This window comes from Diorhabda sublineata, chromosome 7, assembly GCF_026230105.1.
Source record: "Diorhabda sublineata isolate icDioSubl1.1 chromosome 7, icDioSubl1.1, whole genome shotgun sequence".
Classification (NCBI taxonomy): Eukaryota; Metazoa; Arthropoda; class Insecta; order Coleoptera; family Chrysomelidae; genus Diorhabda; species Diorhabda sublineata.
Genome location: NC_079480.1, coordinates 14,065,424 through 14,086,742, shown reverse-complemented (window position 1 = coordinate 14,086,742; position 21,319 = coordinate 14,065,424). Strand labels below are relative to the sequence as shown.

The 21,319-nt window shown below is 30.2% G+C and overlaps 3 protein-coding genes across 3 annotated transcripts; 2 read left to right on the top strand and 1 right to left on the bottom strand.

The window, feature by feature from the left end:
• The first annotated feature begins 1,131 nt into the window (after nucleotides 1-1,131).
• Nucleotides 1,132-4,283, top strand: LOC130446790 (flap endonuclease 1). Its single transcript, XM_056783251.1, has 6 exons — nucleotides 1,132-1,343; nucleotides 1,396-1,509; nucleotides 1,595-1,962; nucleotides 2,014-2,115; nucleotides 3,469-3,687; nucleotides 3,739-4,283. Exons 1-6 carry the CDS (start codon nucleotides 1,262-1,264, stop codon nucleotides 3,991-3,993), a joined length of 1,140 nt encoding a protein of 379 aa, XP_056639229.1. The 5' UTR covers nucleotides 1,132-1,261; the 3' UTR covers nucleotides 3,994-4,283.
• LOC130446788 (VPS35 endosomal protein-sorting factor-like) lies at nucleotides 4,027-21,265 on the bottom strand. Its single transcript, XM_056783249.1, has 15 exons — nucleotides 20,906-21,265; nucleotides 20,338-20,416; nucleotides 20,001-20,177; nucleotides 19,596-19,761; nucleotides 19,210-19,540; nucleotides 17,240-17,416; nucleotides 17,010-17,187; nucleotides 16,788-16,957; nucleotides 16,448-16,730; nucleotides 15,231-15,374; nucleotides 14,391-14,714; nucleotides 8,171-8,363; nucleotides 6,345-6,632; nucleotides 5,181-5,437; nucleotides 4,027-4,442 (listed from the first exon to the last, which is right to left on the bottom strand). Exons 1-15 carry the CDS (start codon nucleotides 20,926-20,928, stop codon nucleotides 4,356-4,358), a joined length of 2,877 nt encoding a protein of 958 aa, XP_056639227.1. The 5' UTR covers nucleotides 20,929-21,265; the 3' UTR covers nucleotides 4,027-4,355.
• Nucleotides 10,294-13,781, top strand: LOC130446789 (adenosine deaminase 2-like). The gene has a single exon (XM_056783250.1). The coding sequence runs from the start codon at nucleotides 10,299-10,301 to the stop codon at nucleotides 11,826-11,828; it is 1,530 nt and encodes a 509-aa protein (XP_056639228.1). The 5' UTR covers nucleotides 10,294-10,298; the 3' UTR covers nucleotides 11,829-13,781.
• Nucleotides 21,266-21,319: the final 54 nt, after the last annotated feature.

Genomic DNA, 21,319 nt, shown 5'->3' with positions numbered 1-21,319 from the left:
ATCATAGTTCAAAATCAATATGTAGTGTATCTATTTGTATCTGTAAAGATATTCAGAAGGGGAGCGCTCATTTGATGTGATTGATTATTTTATCATTGACTTTAATTTCTCGTGTGAAAAAGTTCTCTATGCTCCATACACTAACTAAAGAAATTTATGACTTTTTCTCAGGTTATAATTAAAATCGACTATAAACCAGTGCATAACCAATTTCTGTAATACGCATGTTTGACCATGAGCTTTCTTCGCGGATCAGTTTAGAATTGATTTTGAAAAAATTGGTAACCAATTTAAAATCTCTACATTCTTGATTGCAAAACAATAATGAATTTTGATTTACTACGAGCGTAACTGATAGCTTTGTTCGCGGACCTTACACCAAATCAGTTTAAGGAAAATTCGCTTGTGCACTTTACAAATTATCGTTCACTGGTCGCATTGTTTTGAATTCTTAGTAACAGTTCCGTATTCACCAATCACATCGATTAATTACTACGTTTGAGGTAAATCAACATCTAAAGCATGCGCCTTACAGCAATCGTTAATTGGCTGCTATCGATTTTAAATTGACCCACTAATAATTACCGGTATCTATGTTACCCACGAGCATATAACTAACACTGAAAAATCAGAACTGAGCTAATCGCGAACGAAAATTTCGAAAATGCGATTCCTCCTTGATTTAATTCCGATGAGATTTCAGGAGCATGGATAAATTTTCTCCGTTGACTGACTCTAACTACTCATCAATATTAAATAGTTTTATAAGCAAACACGCCACCAAACGCTTACAAGGAACTGTTATTTGAATCAAAACTGATCGAACCATACACTATATGGAAAGTGGACATATTTTAACATATAGAAGGTGAGGTATAGAGCGTTTTCGAATGGGTCCGAATGACTGACAGAAAAAAAACATCAGTGTACTATTCTCCATTTCTCTTTAGTCTGGTCCAATTAGATCGAGATGTTTCAAGGTAGGAATAGCTAAAGAGAATGGTAAATCGATGCTCTTTCTCTCTCGATCAATAGTACAATTTGATTTGAATGCCACTCTATCTTCAATATTTTTTCTATGATTTTCTAGTGAGAACTGTTTCAGGATCCAAAAACTAACAAAGCTGTTTGAACCATAGATAACCTAAGTTGAAGTTCACAAGTCAAACTTTGATAAGTATGACATTTAGGCGGGAATTATTTGTTGTAGGTTTTTAATGAATATTTTTGTTTGATGTTAATTGTATATTAAAAATAAGCAATGGGAATTTTGAATTTAACCAAATTGTTAGCTGATGTAGCTCCTCAAGCGTTAAAAGAAAATGAACTCAAAACATATTTTGGTAATTATATTAAAACCAAAAAGGAAATGTGGAGATAATAATTATTTTTCAGGAAGAAAAGTAGCAATAGATGCTTCTATGTGTCTATACCAATTTCTAATTGCAGTCCGAGCAGAAGGGGCTCAATTAACATCGTCCGATGGAGAAACGACATCACATCTTTTAGGTAATTACCTTTATACGCATTTTATAATTTAATAAGTAAATTATCGACAAAAATTCAATAAATTGAAACGAACATGATGTTTTAGGTACATTTCATCGAACTATACGCTTAATCGAAAACGGTTTAAAGCCGGTGTACGTGTTCGATGGGAAACCTCCAGAGATGAAATCCGGAGAACTTAGTAAAAGACAGGAGAAGAGAGTTGAAGCTCAAAAAGCTCTCGATAAAGCTACGGAAACTGGTGATGCTGCCGACGTTGATAAATTCAATAGAAGGTTAGTAAAAGTTACCAAACAACACGCTGTAGAAGTTAAAGAACTTTTAAAAATTATGGGAGTACCTTACATAGATGCACCTTGCGAAGCCGAGGCTCAATGCGCTGCAATGGTTAAAGCTGGTCTTGTGTACGCCACTGCTACGGAAGATATGGATGCATTGACTTTTGGTTCAAAGGTAATAACTCAAATAACTCCACAATTTTTCAATTTATAGAGTCTTTTGTAGGTGTTATTGAGGCACTTGACTTTTAGTGAAGCAAGGAAAATGCCAATACAAGAAATTCATTTGGATAAGGTTTTAGAAGGCTTGCAGTTGAAGCAAGAAGAAGTTAGTGAAAATTTCCTCTTATTTTAATATGTACTGTGTGTTTTTTTTTATTTCAGATTGTTTCAATGTTTATCTACTTCCTCTATCAACTTTACACTCAATTCTCCTGATTGTCCTCCTAATTTACTGTCTTTAATCCTTGTAGGAATCATAGTACTTGTAGAATCTGGACTCTTTTATATTGTTTTTAGTACTGAAAACTATTTATATCAGCCCAATTGGTCATTATCACACTTTTTCGTTGGCGGTTGCTCTCATGTTGTCCTGAAATTCTTGTGAAACCCCCATCAATCAATATAAATTTAACTCTAATTTCAAACTGACTATGTGACCCACAAGCTGGATATCTGAATCAAACCATTGAGTCAGGAACATCCTTTTAACTCCTTCAATTACTACTACAAGGCCTCTTTCCTCAAAATCTATGAGGAAGTTTTGTTATCCTCCCCTTCAGTTGGTAGCAACTACCCATAAAGAACTCCATTGCCTTCCCACTATTTGCTTTTCACCCCAGCAACACTTTTTATTTCAATAAATACATAAACCTAATTCTGAATGGAGTAAATAACTTAAAAGTCTGTTATATCAAATCAAGAATGCCTTTTGGAGAAACGCCCTTGTCACCCTTTGGATTACTACTAGACAGTCAAAACCCTATTCCCATGTTTGGTCTACAAAGGACTCTGATTAATTTCTTTGCCTTCCTTAATAATTTTCCCATAGATGTCGAGTGAAACTCACTCCTAAACCTCACCTAACTACTTTTACAGGTTTTTTTTGTGGTTTCTCTGTAACCTGGTGATAACATATTTGAACAGAACCGGTTTTACTGTCAATATCAGTGAACGAGTTTGTAACAATATCATTCTTAAGCGTTTGTGAACCCCCCATCTACTTTCCTGAAGAATAACAAACAAAATAAACACAGGAAGCTAAACAGTGTTAGCAGTTGATAGGTCCACAATCCTTTTAGGTTTCATAGTACTTGCAGGACCTTTACTTCACATACAAATCAATTTTGTACTGAAAACTTTTCGTTTTAGCCCAATTATGAACAGTACTTTAGTGATCTAAGAAAAGAACAATTGCAAAGCAAATGTTCAACATAGGAGGTGAATAGTGTTAGTAGTTGATTGCCTATAATCCTTTTTGGTTTAATAGTACTTGCAGGACCTTTACTTCACATACAAATCGATTTTGTACTGAAAACTGTTCATTTTAGGTCAAATGTTAATTTTTACACTTCTTCATTGTTAGTTGAAACTATACTGTTTCTCAATGTTGCCAGAAAAATAATTTTTCTATACAAAATGAAAATGGAGTTGTAGTTTATAGAACAAGTTTTTCTTTCAGTTCATCGACTTGTGTATATTATTGGGTTGTGATTACACGGACAGTATCAGAGGTATAGGACCGAAGAGAGCGATTGAATTGATTCAAAAGCACAAAAGCATCGAAAATATTATAAAAAACATCGACAAGGAAAAATATGTTGTACCGGAAAACTGGAATTACGAAGGTGCCAGAGATTTATTTAGGAACCCTGAAGTATCTGAAGTACTAGAAACTGAGGTAAATAAAATTTAACACATCAATTTTTGTTTTCTAATTATTAATTTTTAGTTGAAATGGAGTGAACCGAACGAAGAAAAACTAATAAAATTCCTTTGCGGTGATAAGAATTTCAGCGAAGACAGGGTGAGAAACGGGTGTAAAAAATTGATGAAAGCCAGAGGGAATTCGACGCAATCGAGATTGGACGGGTTCTTTACTGTCCTTTCCACTACACCGGCGAAGAGGAAAGTTGAAGATAAGAAAAATACACCAAATAAAAGAGGTAAAGCTGGTATGGGAAAAGGAAGAGGCAGAGGAAAATAAATTTAGATATGTTATAAGTGAGTTTTTGTATAATTTGCTCGATATATTAGTTTTTTATTTAGTATTGAACATTTTTTACATTTACAAAAAATAACTATTTTCAATATCCTAATTAATTCTTTTTTAAATCAAAATTTTATTTTTTCAAAATTGTTATCAATATTAGTATAACTGCAAGTGTTTCTTTATTGTCTTGATTTATCCTATTGAATAATGTTTTATTTATTATTTTTTTGTAAATTTGAAATAATACAAATAAGTAAATACACTGGAAAAAATTATTTATATAATTTATTTTTTTTACAAAAGGATAAAAGACTTTCGATTAATTGATTTTTTGATACATATAAAAAAAATAATCTTTAAGTGACCAATTTATCAACTAAAAGATGTAGTTGTCTATTATTCGTAATTTCACTTCTTCTCTTCAAGTATTCTTTTGTTTTAACCTGTAAACATATAAATACAAGTATACAAAATCCATTTTAAAATACGAGTTAATCAATATAAATCCAACCCTGTCTTTTACTTATATCATAAAGAAAAATTATGAGTGACATGGTATAGATATTCAGCTGTTCCCAAATGTGCTGAAATAAGTACGATTTAACACTTTTGACCTCTACAGCTTTTGGCTGTTCCCAAATATCCTGAAATAAGTACGACTTAACACTTTCGACCTCTACAATTTCTGACAATTCCCAAATATATTAAACTAAATACGATTTAACACCATTCGCGATATTGAAAAACCGTCCGGAAACTTTTCAATATCGAGATAAGTACTAAACTATCCAAAAGTTATACTTTGAGTGAGATTATATCAAATTATATTTTTATATTGTTTTCTGTAAGATAATTGATTCTACTTTTGATTAAAAGTAGATTTTATCATGGAATAATGCAAAAATATTGAAAAATTCGTAAATATAGCAAACATACAGATAAAAGTCCGTCCCTGTCATATATATATATATATATATATATATATATATATATATATATATATATATATATATATATATATATATACATAACCTAGTCCAGTGATGTTCTCTAGAAAAAATCTAGAATGTTGATATTGAATATAAATAGCTAGACGTTATAAAGACAGTGAAGTAGCATCAAAATTAAAATTTTTTATTGAAAATTGAAAAAAAAAAATGATTATTTCCACTTCAACTTACCATGTATTCACTATCAGCATAACCGCTTCTTGAACATAGTTGCCACAAGTTCAAAGCTAACGTGTTCGTTTGCTTAATATCGAGATCACTTCTTATGGCAATTCGAACGAACAATTCGATAGCGATCTGAACTTGTTTCCTACAATTACCCAGATCTTTCAATAGATTCAATATTTCCCTCACAATAATCGAACACATATTGTTAATTTCGTTTATAAATTTGGGATCGGATCCGTAGAGAGCGTCGTTAGATTCAACTGGAATAAATTCGAAAATATATCCGTATAAAAACACGCTAATTTGGCGTTTTCCAAGTCACAGAATCCATTTATCGAAAGCTAAGATATTAAAAATTAGTATTTTCGGTTTTACCCACAATTGGATTGACTTTTTTAACTGGATCTATGGAATAATTCATACTAGATCATAGAAACATATCGCATTTCATAGAAAAATATATTTTTCCCAAAAGCTGGAGTAAAACTAACCTAATCTAGTATAAATTTAATCTAATCAACCCCAACCTAATCAAGGATATAGTAAACCTAACCTAATTGGAGCTGAAGCAAACATAACCTAATCGAAGTTAAAGTAAATCTACAGTAGGCTAAATTAAACCTAATCTAATCGAAGCTGAAGTGAAGTAAACTTAACCTTATCAAAGCTAAAGAAAATCAAACAGTCTAAAGTAAACCTTACTTAATAGAAGCTAAGTAAACTCAACCTATTCTAAGCTAAAGTAAACTAAACTTAACCTTATCGAAGCTAAAGTAAATCTAACCTAGGCTAAAGTAGACCCAACCCAATTGAGGCTAAAGTAAATCTAACCTAAACTTAACCTAATCAAAGCTGAAGGAAATCTAACCTAACCTATGTTAAAGTAGACCTGAAACTAATCGATGCTAAAGTAAATTTAATCAATAAAATAAACCTAACCTAAAGACAGTTCTGATTTTGAATATAAACACAAGTTGAATAAAAAAAAAATGTTTCTAAATCCAGTTTTCAAAAAACCGAACTGGAAGTCGCACAATCCGAATATTGGTAAAACCGGAAGTACTACATCTGGAACCTTGATAAATGGATTCGACGACATCGAAAACGCTAAACTAACGTGTTCCATAATTAAAATCGAAGTGATTTACAAAAAATGATGGTACTAACCCTTATCGGCGTGGTATGGATATTCTTCTTGAGCGAATACCGATAAGAGGTCTAGAACGTTGATATACAATAAACCCAAATTGCACGCTTGTTTATCCCAATCTAATTGTCTTATCACATTTAATAACGATCTCGTTAAACCTAACACTCCTCTATCGGGGTTATCCGGTACTACGAGTAGAACCGATAAAAATTTTTTTATATAAGCTACAATAAACGATTCCGGTTTCGAGGGGGAGTCTTCCAAGTCGGGTATTATTGACAACGCCGCCTTTAAACACGCGTCAGCTAAAACAGACATTCAAATATGAATTTCCACAATACGAACATGTATGGGAACAGTTGACAGCAACCATATTTGAAGTTCCAACTGTCAAATCGGCTGTCATTTATTCACTACGTTTTGACGAATCACCGTGGATGTTCAACAACACGTGTATACGGTAAAATTGTTTTATCAAAATGGATGTTGTGTTTGGGAAAGGTTCCGCGAGAGTTGTCCATTTTGTAGTCGCCATAATCGTCTTACTGATACGCTAAATTTGCAAACAAAATCATCACTATCAGTGAGAACGTGCAGTATAATACGAGATAGATGAACTCGACCTTTCCTAGACCAAAATATGGCGATTTTTTCATCGTAACTTTGACTTGGCACCCCTGAATCCCCAAGTCTACGTTGAGCGTGACAAAAAATGGGGGTCCACAATCGTAAGGAGGGGTCCATGATAATTTATTTGGTTTGGATAGTGAGGAACTAAAATGTAGGCTATCAATATACAACGCGTCGAGACTTGCCGTTGACTACCAAGCAATCAATTTCAACATTTTATTTTCGAAAACGGTTAATTCGTCGTTGAAACTCATCCACAACTCAAGTTTCCATAAATAGATTACTATCAATTGGTAATTGGTAGTAATGTAGCTGTAGGGGGTCCACCGGATTCATCAAAATGTTGTAAGTTATCTATGACGCAGAAAAGTTTGGGAACCAATGGTCTACATTCATGGAACATCCATTGTAGATAAACGATCATAGACAACGACGTATGTTCGCTAGTGTAGTTCGAAACCTGATATAGTTAACATCTAAATCAGTGAGACCCATTTCTGGAACGAATTTGTCGAATTTCCAATCAATCCATGATCTCTTTTAATGGCAGATGAACACACTATTTACTGATAACACAACACTCACAATTACACTGTCTTCCATTCGTTTCAATAACCAAGTTATCGTCTTCAGAGACTTGGGTATCGAAACGCGCTTCGGACAGTGTAATTGTGAGTGTTAGTATATATAGTGTGTTCAATTTGAACGGTTCTATAGCCAATATAATCCATGTTATAGGTCATATTCCACCTAATTTTTACGCCAATATAAAAATTTGAATACAAACACTTTCTTTTATACAAACATACAGCCGTAACTTATTATCGAAGAATTTGTTGAACGCCCTGTATAAATAAAATTATACGAGAGCCAGTATCTACGTTAACCTTAATTTTTTTAAAGAAATTTGTGAAATTTCTGCTCATATTTGTCGAATTTAATACAAATATTTTCAAATGATTCACCCTATATCAAATACTATTGAAATTCTACTATAACTCCAAAAGAGAAATGTTTTTAATGAAATAATTTAAAATATTTTTAATTACACGTCGTACATTGTCTGACGTAATGGAACCAATAGATTTCAAGAAACATAATGAGTCATTATGTTAAGGTTCGGAGAAAAACTTAAATTTATGAAAAATAAGAATTTTATCATCGAATAATAGAAATAAATTATTTATATTTTATAATAAATTAGTTACTTTACCTTGTCCTAAACATTGATTGAATATAGCAACCTGTGCCGAAACTAAATACAATTCTAACCTAACTTTTGTCGATAATATCGATGGAATTGTTATGAAACAATAGGCGGCGCAGGCTCTTACAAAATCACCAGTTTTTCTAGTGTGCATTCCTTTTACTATCTGTCTGGTATTAACAGACAGAGTATTGACTTGCTGAAATAATTAAATAAAATTCATTTTCTTTTCGTTTAATATCAGTAAATTTTATTGATTCAACTCGAACATTCATACAAAAAATAATTGATATCGAGCTTAATAACGAATTTGTTCAGGGTTTTTACTTATTATAATTATTTATTAAATTAAATCTAAATAAACACGCAAAAACATAATAAAAATGTAAGAACTACAATAATCGATTCAAATTCAATGATAAATCGATTCTATATTTTCCTCGATCACGAAACTGTCAAATTTTCAACAACTGATCACGTGATAACGCGTTGTTGGTTTGAGGAACTGAAATATATGTGAATTTATCAAAAGTGATTTCTTAAAAATTTAAAGTTCATTTAAAAAATCGTGTTTTCCAATATTTAATTCTTATTAAATTGACTATTCTTTGCTGACTCATTGATTGAAACAAAGGCAATATATTTTCAATAACAGAATTATCTTTTTCGAGATTAATTAAAGTGTAAAAGTTGTACAAAAACAGCGTTCATGAAACCTCACTATAAAATATACACCACAGAGTCACAAACGCGCCTGGGGATTTGCTTAGAGTGCACTTTATACTTCTCACATTACTCTGGCATGCGCAATAATATAGTCAGGTTGTTTTATAGAGGTTAAAGCACTGGTATTCGGGTCAAGGTCATAAAATAAGGTACAGAATTCAACAGGGAACGTTTGATATCATTATAGAGATTGTGGAAAGGATGTTTGTTTATATTTAATAAATAACATGAAAAAAATAGCCTAGTCCAGACACGAAGATGCATTAAACAACTAAACCTTATACATTAAACCAAAAATATAAGTATATATAATAAGGAATTGCATGAGTATAAGTTCCCTGTATACTGTTGCCCGATTTTGAAAAATTTATTGTATGTTTTTCAGTTTCAAGAAGATATTCGTTTGAATACGAAACAATCGAATTCGAATCGAACTGTCAAAATCGTATCTAAATAATTTCACATCATAGCACGAATATAAGGTCATTCTTAGACAACGTTGCCAGATTGTGAAATTAATTATGAAGATTTAGGAATTCGATGTATTTTGATTTTTAATATTTGATCGGAAATTAACACGTTATGGATGACGTATTAATGTCAAAATTATTAGTACTTCATAAAAGTCTTAAAAAAATTGAATTCGAATTAAACTGTCTAAGTCAAATGTAAATAATTTGACGTATTGATGATGTACTTTGATATTTAATATCCAAAAATTATCTGTTTGAGAACTAAAACGTCATTAATGACGTATTAATGTCAAAATTACTAGTACTTTTTTAAATTTCCACATAAAAATCGTATTTAATCAAAATGTCAACGTCAAATGTAAATAACAAAAATCACGGAACGAGTATGAAGTCATATTTGATCGATGCTGCCAGACTTCAAAAAAATTAGGAGGAAATTCCAACTTGACATCATAAAGCTCAAATTTGATCGCGTTTAATCAACGTTGCCAAACTTTGAAAAAATTATAGAAATGTATATATGTTGATGTATAAAACTAAAACGTCATTAATGACGTATTAATGTCAAAGTTAAGTATACTGTTTAAATTTAAATTCATATTTGATCGACGTTGCCAGACTTTCAATTATGCAGATCGAAGAAAGTATAATGTTGACATATAATATCATGAAAATATTATTTTCGTAATGAATACGTCATTTCCCATATATCAACAAATATTTATCGGCTTATAATATAATAAAAATAATTAATTTAACGTCACTACCGGCCCTTTACGATAATTATATAAATATTTGTAATCTATCCGTAAAACGAATTATATTTTTATTTGAACCGTTTACCGCTACGCCGGTCCTGTGCCACTGACAGAGAATATATAAACACGACGATTAGTTCGCCCTCGGAATAATCCGGGGAATCCCAGACAAGAAAAATGATTGTCGACATACCCGTGCCAGTATTTAGAATCGGCAGTATAATCGTGATATTCGTACAATTAACTGTATCGTATACGATGTCGAGTGAAAGTTACAATTATACCGAAGAAAGAAATAAAATTTTACAAGAAGAAAGAATGAAATTCATAGGAAACGATTTAATTCTAACAGACAACGAAATGAAAGCGAACGAGATCATTTTAAAAGTGAAAAAAACCGAGTTAAACGAAGGTTACGATAACGAATCGACTTTTTTGGCTTCCCAACATTTTTTTAAAGCAAAAAATAAAATAGAACGATCCGAAATGTTTAACATAATAAAAAAAATACCGAAAGGCGGTTCGTTGCATACTCATTATCTATCCGGAGTATCGGCAGATTTTATTATCAACAATATTACACACAGAAAAAATATTTATGGATGCGATTTGAACGGTGTTTTTAAATTACGTTTTTTAGAAGACGCTACAAATGACACGACTTGCAATTGGAAAAAACTGGAAGATTATAGGAAAGAAAATTCTAATTTCGACGATTGGTTACGGAAGCAATTGATATTAGATGTGGAAAATCCGTACGAAGAGTATCCAACGGCGGATTCGGTATGGGCGAAATTTAAAAAAATTTTTAGCACGCAATACGACATGGTATGTTATAAACCTGTTTTCGAAATATTCATTTATCAACTTCTAAATGAACTTTATTCAGATAACGTTATCTACACGGAATTACGAGGTACTTTCATGCCTTTATACGAATTGAATGGTAAAATTTACAACAGTAAGGAATTTATGAAAATTTTTATAAACACAGTGGAAAGGTTTAAAAAAAATTTTCCCGATTTCGTGGGAGTTCGGTATATACATTCGATTTATCGAGGTCTGACGATCGAAAATTTGACATTACAACTCGACGAACTTACGAAATTGAAAAAATTGTTTCCGAATTTCGTGGCCGGTTTCGATTTGATAGGTCGAGAAGAGGAAGGTCACTGTCTATTTGAAATCCATCAACTTTTATCGAAATACAGCGAAAATTTGAAGTTTTATTTTCATGCCGGAGAAACTAACTGGTTCGGGCATACCGATCTAAATATAATCGACGCTGTACTTTTGAACAGTTCCCGAATCGGTCACGGTTTCGGTTTGAACAAACATCCTGTAGTGACGCGGTTGGCTAAAGATAAAAACATTTGCGTGGAATTGTGTCCGATTTCTAATCAAGTTTTGATGTTGATATCGGATCCCAGGAATCATCCGATGATCGGTTTGATGGCGGAAGGGTTTCCCGTGGTAATATGTAACGATGACCCTTCGGCATGGGGAACCATAGGTTTGAGTTACGATTGGTACGTCGCGTTTATGGCGATGACTTCCGAAAACGATGGGATACGAGTATTGAAGCAGTTCGCTTTAAATTCTATTTTGTACAGCGCCATGGAAGATGAAGAAAAGGAAGCTGCTGTTCGGATATGGGAGAAAAGTTGGCAGGAATTTATTGATTATATAATTTTACACCATAAATAAATTTTATGTACGTAAAATATTACAATTAAATGGTTAATGTCAATTTGCAGTGTATATTTATAATCCGGGCGCTGTAGCGAAAATTTACTAATAATTTATGGTACACGCGTATTTTGAAAAAAAAAATGTTTTGGGCGCGGAAAATAGCAAAAACCACCGGAAGAACTTCTTGTTCTTGTATGTAAAATATTACAATTACAAGGTCAATTTTAATTTGCAGTGTATATTTATAGTCCGGGCGCTGTAGCGAAAATTTTATTGGAAATTTACTAATAATTTTTGGCACGCGCGTACTTTAACAAAAAAATTGTTCTGTGCTCGGAAAATGGGGAAAACCGCCAGAAAACCTCTAAAAATTTGTATTTCGTCAATAACGTGGAACTGATTAAAAATTTCGATACAATGTATAGAAATAAGTTTGGAGAAAGGTAACTAAATGTTTTTCAAAAAATTTTGAAGATACTTTCCAGTTAATTTGTTACCCGAAGTTTTTGATAATTTAAAAATAAAGAAATTAAATAAAATCGTCGCTGAATCGAATTTTGAAGATACTTTCCAGTAAGTTGTGACGCGCAGTCTTAAGTTATTGTGTGTGGATTCGTTCAAAACACTGTAATTACGAAAATTTTCCTCAACATATAAGATTCTACACGGGACGTGGCAACGTGGGTTCTGTTAAGCCGAGTTTCAGCGTTGAGTTCCCAATTTTCGAGTTTTCCTTCAAATTCAGGGGTATAAAAGTGATATGGGATGTTTTTATGGGTGTTTTTAGTAATTTTAGTAGCATATCGATGAAAATGTTACGAAATACGATCGTCAGAATGATGGATCATGTACAATATTTCAACCAATAGCAAAAATACCGAAATTATTTAATTTCAATATGTACAATCCGAAGAAAATAATTCGTTTCGATAATTCATTTCCTCAAAATATAAGATTATAAACAAAACGTGGCAACGTGGGTTCTATTACGCAGAGTTTCAGCGTTGGGTTCCCAATTTTTGGGTTTTCCCCCAAATTCAGAGGGGAAAATGTGGGATGGATTGTTTTTGGGAGTAATGGGTCAATATGTACAATTTTAAAAAATCAGAATCTGAAGAAAATAATTTGTTACCCAAAGTTTTCGATAATTTAAAATTAAAGAAATTAAAAAAAATGACGTCGCCGATTTAAATTATTTATTGATTGTTTGAAATTTATTATTTGTTTAATGATATTTCATTATTTTTTATGGTATTTACTTGAACATATTTATTTTGTAATTAATCAAAAAAAACTTGATAAAACCACAACACAAAGAAAAAAAGTGATGAAGAATCGACTCAAACAATAAAAGGTAAGAGATAAACGATTTAATTAATTATTTTCACGTGCTAACCCCCCTAAAATTTAAAATTAACTAATTTTCACGACACATAATATAACATGTGTTCAAAAAAATACATATAATAGCAGACTTTTTTTCAAAATCTTCTAATGATTCTAATTATACTGTAAATCGTCAAAACCATAATTAAATTGCATCGATTTATTTTCAAAATATTTTTTATAGAAATTTAAAAGTTACATATATCAGAATCGATTTACAAAATATAAAAAGCAAATAACAAAATAAAGATAGAAAGAAATCAAAATAAAAAGAAACAAAATAAACAAAGAGAACAGAATGCAAATAAAAAAGAGAAAAGATTCGAAATAAACAAAGAAAGAAATCAAACTAAAAAAACAAAAAAATTCAAAATAAAAAGAATCGAAATAAACGAAGAGAGTGAATCAAAATAAAGAAAGAAAAAAGAATGAAATAAATGAAGAAAAAAGAATGAAATAAGTAAAGAAATAAGAATCGAAATAAAGGAAGACAAAAATTAAAATAAACAAAAAGAAAGAAATGCAAATGAAAAAGATTCAAAATAAACAAAGAGAAAATCAAAATAAACAAAGTTAAAGAATCAAAATAAACAAAGAAAATGAACCAAACTAAAGAAAGAAAAAAGTATGAAATAAAAAAGAGAAAAGAATTAAAATAAACAAAGACAAAAATCAAAATAAGCAAAGAGAAAGGAATGCAAATTAAGAAGAGAAAAGAATCAATTTTAAAGAATCAGAATCCAAAGAAAATAATTTGTTACCTGAAGTTTTTGATAATTTAAAAATACAGATATTAAAAAAAAATCGTCGCTGAATCGAATTATTTATTGATTGTTTGATATTTACAATTTATTTAATGATATTCCGTTATTTTTAATGGTATTTACTTAAACAAACAAAACTTAAGAAAATATTTAGCGGTTTTTGTATTGTGGCTTTAGGAAGATAATTTTTTAAAGTTGAGAACACTGCTTTGGAGATATAATTTAATAGCGTATAAAAAATAGTGAAATACAATCCCTTCTCCAATAATCAAATATAAAAATTAACGAACAATAATATTTTTAAAACAAATCATTAAATACTGAGACAGTATCTAATAAAAAATTTTCAAAAAAAGGTTAAAACAAATTCCACAAGTTGTAAATTCGAAATACAGTCAGTTATTTGGGGGGTGAAAAAAAAACTCACCTGTACGAGTTCGACCAAAACCGTATCGATATTGGAAAACGTCGCTCTCGCTTCGACGAAAAAATTCAATTGTTTTTCAAAGTCCCTTCCGTAATTAACTTTTCTCAAAATGTTACAAACAATTTCCCCTATTTGTTTGTACTCGCCTTCAGGTGTAAGGGCGTTGACCGAATCGTGTAGAATACCGCACAAAAACATTAGAGCGTTCGTTATCACTGGATCGTTGGTTTTGTATTGACCGTTACATGTGGTTAAAATATTTTTACATACTTCCACTCTAACACATTCTTCTTGAAAAAGATCGACTATCGGTAAAAAATTATCCTACAATAAGGAGGATTTTGAAACATTTTATACGTGAAAATGATGCACGTCTTGCAACCTAACCTAAATCATTTTAATATCTTATTACATCTTAACAACGTTGCCAAATTTAAAAAATAGTTTATACAACGAGAAAATTTAAAAAAGTTACGTTGAATATTCAATATAGTTTCTAAATCTTCTTTTTAGGTTTATTTTGATTTAAATTTAGTTTTTTTAAATAATTTTCGAAATATAAATAAAAATTTAACGTTTCGATTTCATATAAATATATTTTTAAAGACTAAAAAAAGTCGAAATAGGAGATTTAAAACCTAGAACATTTAGAAGCATTATATATATATATATATATATATATATATATATATATATATATATATATATATATCAAAAGGTCTAAAAAATAAGAAATTTAAATATAGTTTAAATATTTTGTAGATAATATTGAAGAAAATGGTCAAAAATATTAAAAATTATTTTGTTAAAACCATAAATTTCGATATAATGTGTACTCACCATTATGAGTAGCATTTCAAAATCTTGAAATTGGGCCACAATTTTCGATATAATAATTTTCAATTCGTTATAGTGTTTTTCGAAATTTCTGTTCGGTGTTAAATGTTCAATTATGTCTCCCAATACGTAATTCAATTCTCTACTCTGAAATACCGAAGAAAAATATATTAAGACACTAATTTAAGAGACATAATTGTAATTTTGGGTTATTTTTGTCAAAAATGGTGTTTTTATACAAAAAAAATACTGTAGTTTCATTGATTTGTTTATTTTTTGAGAAATGTTGGAAATTATTTTCGAATAAATTCAACAGCTGATTATTAATCTCGTAACATCATAATCCTCGGTGTTGCTGGATTTTTTTTAAGAGAAACAAATCGAAATAAATGAAGAAAAAAATCAAAATTAAGAAAGAAACAAATTTAAAGAAGCGAAATAAACAATAAAGAAAGAATTCAAATGAAAAAGAGAAAATAATAAAAATAAACAAAGAAAAAAGAATCGAAATAAACAAAGAGAAAAAACAAAATAATCAAAATAAACAAAAAGAAAAGAATCGAAATAAACAAAGAGAAAAAACAAAATAAACAAAGAGAAAAGAATGAAAATAAGCAAAGAAAAAATAATCGAAATAAACAAACAGAGAATCAAAATAACAAAGTGAAAAAAATCAAAATAAAGAAAAACAAAAATCAAAATAAACAAGAAGAAAAGAATGCAAATGAAAAAAGAGAAAAGAATCAAAATGAATAAAGAAGAAATAATCAAAATAACAAAGAGAAAGGAATGCAAATAAAAATGAGAAAAGAATCGAAATAAACAAAGAAAAAGAATTGAAATTAAGAGAAAGAATACAAATAAAAAAAGAGAAAAGAATCAAAATAAACGAAGTAAAAAGAATCGAAATAAACAAAGTGAAAAGAATCAAAATAAAGAAAAACAAAAATCAAAATAAACAAGAAGATAAGAATGGAAATGAAAAAAGAGAAAAGAATCAAAATGAACAAAGAAAAAGAATTGAAGTAAACAAAGAGAAAAGAATGCAAATGAAAAAAGAATCAAAATAACAAAGAGAAAATAATGCAAATAAAAAAGAGAAAACAATAAAAATAAAACAAATTAAAAAGAATGAAAATAAAACACAGTAAAAAAAAATGGAAACACAACCTCAAAAATCCTCATTTAACCAACATTACACTAAAAAAAAAAATACTTACCGTAAAACATTGTACGACAAACGGTACCCAGGCCTCCACGCAAGCTACATACTCATTCGGTTCGGTAAACGAACCGATATACCCCCAAACAATATTCAAAATATCCTTCCTCTGTTCGATCGGAGGAGGAGAAATCGTAACGCACAATCCCAACGTTCTCAATAATATATACAGGGGTACACCACCATCTGAACATTCATTTATTATCCCCAAAAATTCCAAAGTTCTTTCTGATACGTAAACCGGTTTAAACCCCGACATAATAGTATTCAATATAAGAGAACTGAAAATATAGTAAATTAATACGGGGTCAGATCGGGGTTAATCAATATCGATTCACCTGTTTTTTTGTTTTCTGCATACGGCTAGTAAGTTAGGTAAGTAAGTTTCGTTTACAACGCAATTAATTGTTTCCAATATAAAATCCAAGGCTGGGGTGTATAAAGTCATGTAACTGGAAATTGGCATGTTCTGTTTATCTAATTCCCTTTTGACGCTGCGGCTGAAAAGCTAAAGGGTACGGTGAAAATTGATCTTTAAACGAACATCTATGGGAACGTACATGTTGATAGGTATCTAGAAATCCCGTGAAGTTACCCAATAAGAAACCGAAATCGGATTTTTCATTGGAAATCGTTATACCAACTTTACACAGGTAACATCTAACGTAAACCGCCACTAGGGGGTTACCTATTCCGTTTATCATGTTGGTCATTCTGTTGAGACTTTCGGCACATTCGCTGAAATAATTGAGGGGGTTTATACGATTTTATGTCGAGGGGAAGTACTTACTGGGTGGATATGAAACGGTAGGAGTTCAGCAGTGCTATTTCGATATATAACCTTGGGACTAGTTCTCTTATCGAGGCAATTTTGTAAAACCAATTGAGGCAGGTTTCTTTGGCGGTATCGGGAACCATATCTGGTGTAAAATCGTCCGGTAGAGATGTGGGAGTTATAGAACCAGGCCTACAATGAAAGTTAATATCATAAATTGTACTTAACATTTATATATTTGATTATTTAGTTTAATTTCTATAATATTGAGTGGTGGATACATAAAAATACAAAAAAACCACTTAAAACAGATGAAAAACTAAGATGAACTAAAATGGAAGAAAGTGCTAACTGATAAATCAATTGACAATTCGAATTAAATCTATTGTCTACATATTTACACTGAAAAAACATTTTTATTTCATATTTTTGACAATACCGAAAAGAAGCCATTTAAAAATGGAAGAAATCAGGTGATTAATTAAAGTAGGAAAAAATATTTTTCTATAATTTTAATACCGGGAAGATACTTAAGAATAAAAGAAATATGAAGATTAAGCAAAATATATGGGAACTGATAAATGACGATTCATCAGAAATTTTCGTTTTGCACATATTTACACTGAGAAAACTGGTTAGTATTTTTTTTTTCGATATCGAGTGGAAGATACTCAAAAACATAGAAATCTGTAAATAAACCAAAATGGAAGAAATTGCTAGATGATAAAGCAACTGATAATCCAAAATGAGTCAATTGCCTATATATTTACACTGAAAAAACTGATTATTATTCATTTTTATTACATACTTCTAACAATACTAAGTGGAAGGCACTTAAAATAGAAGAAAAACTAAGGTTACTTAAAATTAAAGAAATTAGTAGACAATAAATCAATTGATAAGTCAAATTCGGTGCAGTACCTATGAATTTACACTGAAAAAGTGAAAATTTATTATTCCATAATAATTTTAACAATACCAAGTGGTATTACTAAAAATACAAGTAATAATAAACATAATAAAAAAACAAAATATAATTAACCAATAAATGTTAAATCAAAAATAATTTTAAAATTAGTCCACTGTCTATATATTTACACTGAGAAAACTGATTATTACTTATTTTTATGTCATACTAGTAACAATTCCATGTGAAAAATATTTAAAAATAAAAGAAATCTGATGATTAAACAATATATAAGATACAGGCAAATGGCGAACCAACAGAAAATCCAAGTCTAGTCCATTATTTACATATTTACACCAAGAAAACTGTTCGTTTCCTCGTAGTTTCCAGAATTTCATGTGGATAATACATAATTATATAAGAAGAATCAAAATAATTGTTGAAAAGTTGGAAAATTGTATAACAAAAGACAATATAAAAGCAAATCGACAATATTGTAAGGTTTTAAGAATATATCATTGATGATTTTGATGTTATAACCTAATCAAACTCCAATAGACACAATTTATGGTTTTTTAGAGTTTCTAATTGACAGAATAAATTCAAATTACAAGCGAATCGGAATACATGAAATAAAAATAAAAGTTGAGATGACAGAGCTTAAAAATTTCATTAGCAGGACCGTTAAAAAAATTCATAATGGAAAACTGCAGTTTCCGCAGACATCGCTACAAAAGTAACTGTAGAGTCGAGATTCTTCCACAATCATTGATTTATATATATTATCGAAACAAACTTTACCCAAATTATGGATTAACATCACATATCACAAGAATAGTCCCCATTAATTTACACTGAGAAATATACATAAATTTCATCAACTTGAATGTATTTGATATTGAAATGCTAAATATTGAGAAATATAAGATTAATTTGAACAAATGGATGAAAACAATGGAAAATAGACGGTCTAAAATGATCAAAACAACAAGATCATTCAATATATCCAAAATGCTACCTCGAAGAAAAATCTCGGAACAAACTACAGGAATTTAATAAATAAAACAAAAGTACTCACTTAACATAAGTAGATTTCGTTCTTAACCTGTCAAAAACGAGTTTCCCAAACGTATCCAAAATATCTGTGATAAGAACAAATTTACTGGGATAAAAATGCAGAACTTCCGTATCTCCCAGTAATTTTGCGCACTGAATCGCTATTTTAAGAGCTTTAACTCTCTGTTCAGTATTCCAAGCCATCACCAATTCTTTGTTCAGCTGTTCTATTTTTGAAATATACTCTGCTTGAGAAAGATCCAGTTTTTGTTGTGACCCTTCTTCGAATGAGTCCAATTGTTTCAATCTATACTGAACTTTATCGACGACTGTACTTTGAGCTTTAACTGTTACTGAAAATACATTAAATCAATTTTTATCTTATAATTCGCGTGGTTATGCTTGTACCTTTGTCCCCTTCTGACAAAAAACTGGTAATTATGGATAATTTCTCCGAAGTTGTGTATTTATTCAATATAGAAGTTCTCCTCGAATGCCAGGGTTCAATTTGATGGAACAAATTATTTTCAAAGTCTTTGCTTTTGTTTTTTGGTAACGAAAGTTCATAATTAGCCTGAAAAGAGAATTTCCATGCAAAGATAAGGATATTTTACCAAAACGAACAAAAGTTCATAATTAGCCTGAAAAGTGAATTGCCATGTAAAGATAAGGATATTTTAACAAAATTAGATATAAGAGCCATCCAGATAATAACACACTTTTGAACAAATCTAGAATTGCCATCTTAGCTTCAAAATATTGTAATACTAGTCCACACTCCGTCAATTTAATAAAAATTTTATTTCTACTAACCTCTGCAGCCATTTTTGATAAAGGATCCATTTCTTGGAGAGCAAATTCGGACAAAGGATCAAGTTGTTTCAGTGCTAAGGTCAAAGGTTCCAATAGGGATATAGGGTTATTACTAAATGGAGTTCCATCATTTCCAGATATTGGTCCTAAAATTCTTCTAGCTAATCTTTCTGTAACCTTAAAAATCATATTTAACAACATTACTGAGGTCTGTTAGCGGACCAACCAGCCTTTTTAAAAAAAACGGCTGTTTTTGAGCTTGTCAGAATTTATTTTTTCATAAGTTGGCCCGCTAACTTGACAGACCTCCATTACTGTTAATAGAATCAACACTTACTATAGATTTCAATGGATGTTCACTAACTGGAATAAGGGGTGACTTAATCGCAATGTTATGGCAGGGTATTGATGTTTTCCTAAAAATTTAAATCACTTTTGTTGTCAATAAATTTTTCCGAAACTATTATAATGTTAAATCCATATACATTTTAAACTAGATAAAATAAACAGATAATATGCATATAATACGATTATATTCACCCTAGTTTACCAAAGAGTAAATTTAATCAACTGAAGTTTTATTGTTTTCAACTTTAAATGTTCCCAAATCCAAAAAAAAAAATATTTGTTGGTATTCAAGTTTGGTTAATTGTGTATTGGTTAACTTATAACTGTTATATAATAATTATTAAAAACGTAAAAACTATTATACAACTAAATAAAGGTGTATAAATTTAAAAAACCGTAAAAATACAACTATAAAAACATTGACACGCCAGATCAAGGCAATGACACTAAAAGGCGGTTTTAGGCCAAGTCTGTTTAAAATTTTAATAGAAAGCAAAACACATCGTTGAAAAAACTCTATATAATCTACAGTTTACGAAAAGCTAAGAAATACATACCATTCAACGATGTTTTCAGTCATTGTTATTTGGTTAGCTCTCGGCAACGATCGAAAGTTATAGTATTCAAATTATTTGTATACAGAAAATAGAATTAAACATATCAGAGGTAAATCACTATATTATTATTCACAATTACACACATATTTATGAACGAATTTATATAAACAACTATCTAATCTAACCTATATCTTTGAAATTTGTAATCAGATGATTGTTATTAATTATCAAAATCTCTTGACGTATGTTTATGGTGAGCAACAAGAGTGGTTTCCAGTATGTACCATTGAACTACATGTTCTGAACTGTTAATAAAAATTTAAAACTGAGCTAAATTGATCAGATCCGCGAGCAAAGTCATTTGATGCCAAATTGAACTTTCAGTCTTGTTATAAGTACATTTTTTCGTGGATC

Coding starts and splice junctions, on each gene's coding strand:
- LOC130446790 (XM_056783251.1), top strand. CDS start 1,262: ATGGGAATTTTGAATTTAACCAAATTGTTAGCTGATGTAGCTCCTCAA. Junction 1,963..2,013: donor CATTGACTTTTGGTTCAAAG/GTAATAACTCAA, acceptor AGTCTTTTGTAG/GTGTTATTGAGGCACTTGAC. Junction 3,688..3,738: donor CTGAAGTACTAGAAACTGAG/GTAAATAAAATT, acceptor ATTAATTTTTAG/TTGAAATGGAGTGAACCGAA.
- LOC130446789 (XM_056783250.1), top strand. CDS start 10,299: ATGATTGTCGACATACCCGTGCCAGTATTTAGAATCGGCAGTATAATC.
- LOC130446788 (XM_056783249.1), bottom strand. CDS start 20,928: ATGACTGAAAACATCGTTGAATG. Junction 15,375..16,447: donor TTGTCGTACAATGTTTTACG/GTAAGTATTTTT, acceptor TCGGTATTTCAG/AGTAGAGAATTGAATTACGT. Junction 6,633..8,170: donor CAATCAATGTTTAGGACAAG/GTAAAGTAACTA, acceptor TGTCTGTTTTAG/CTGACGCGTGTTTAAAGGCG.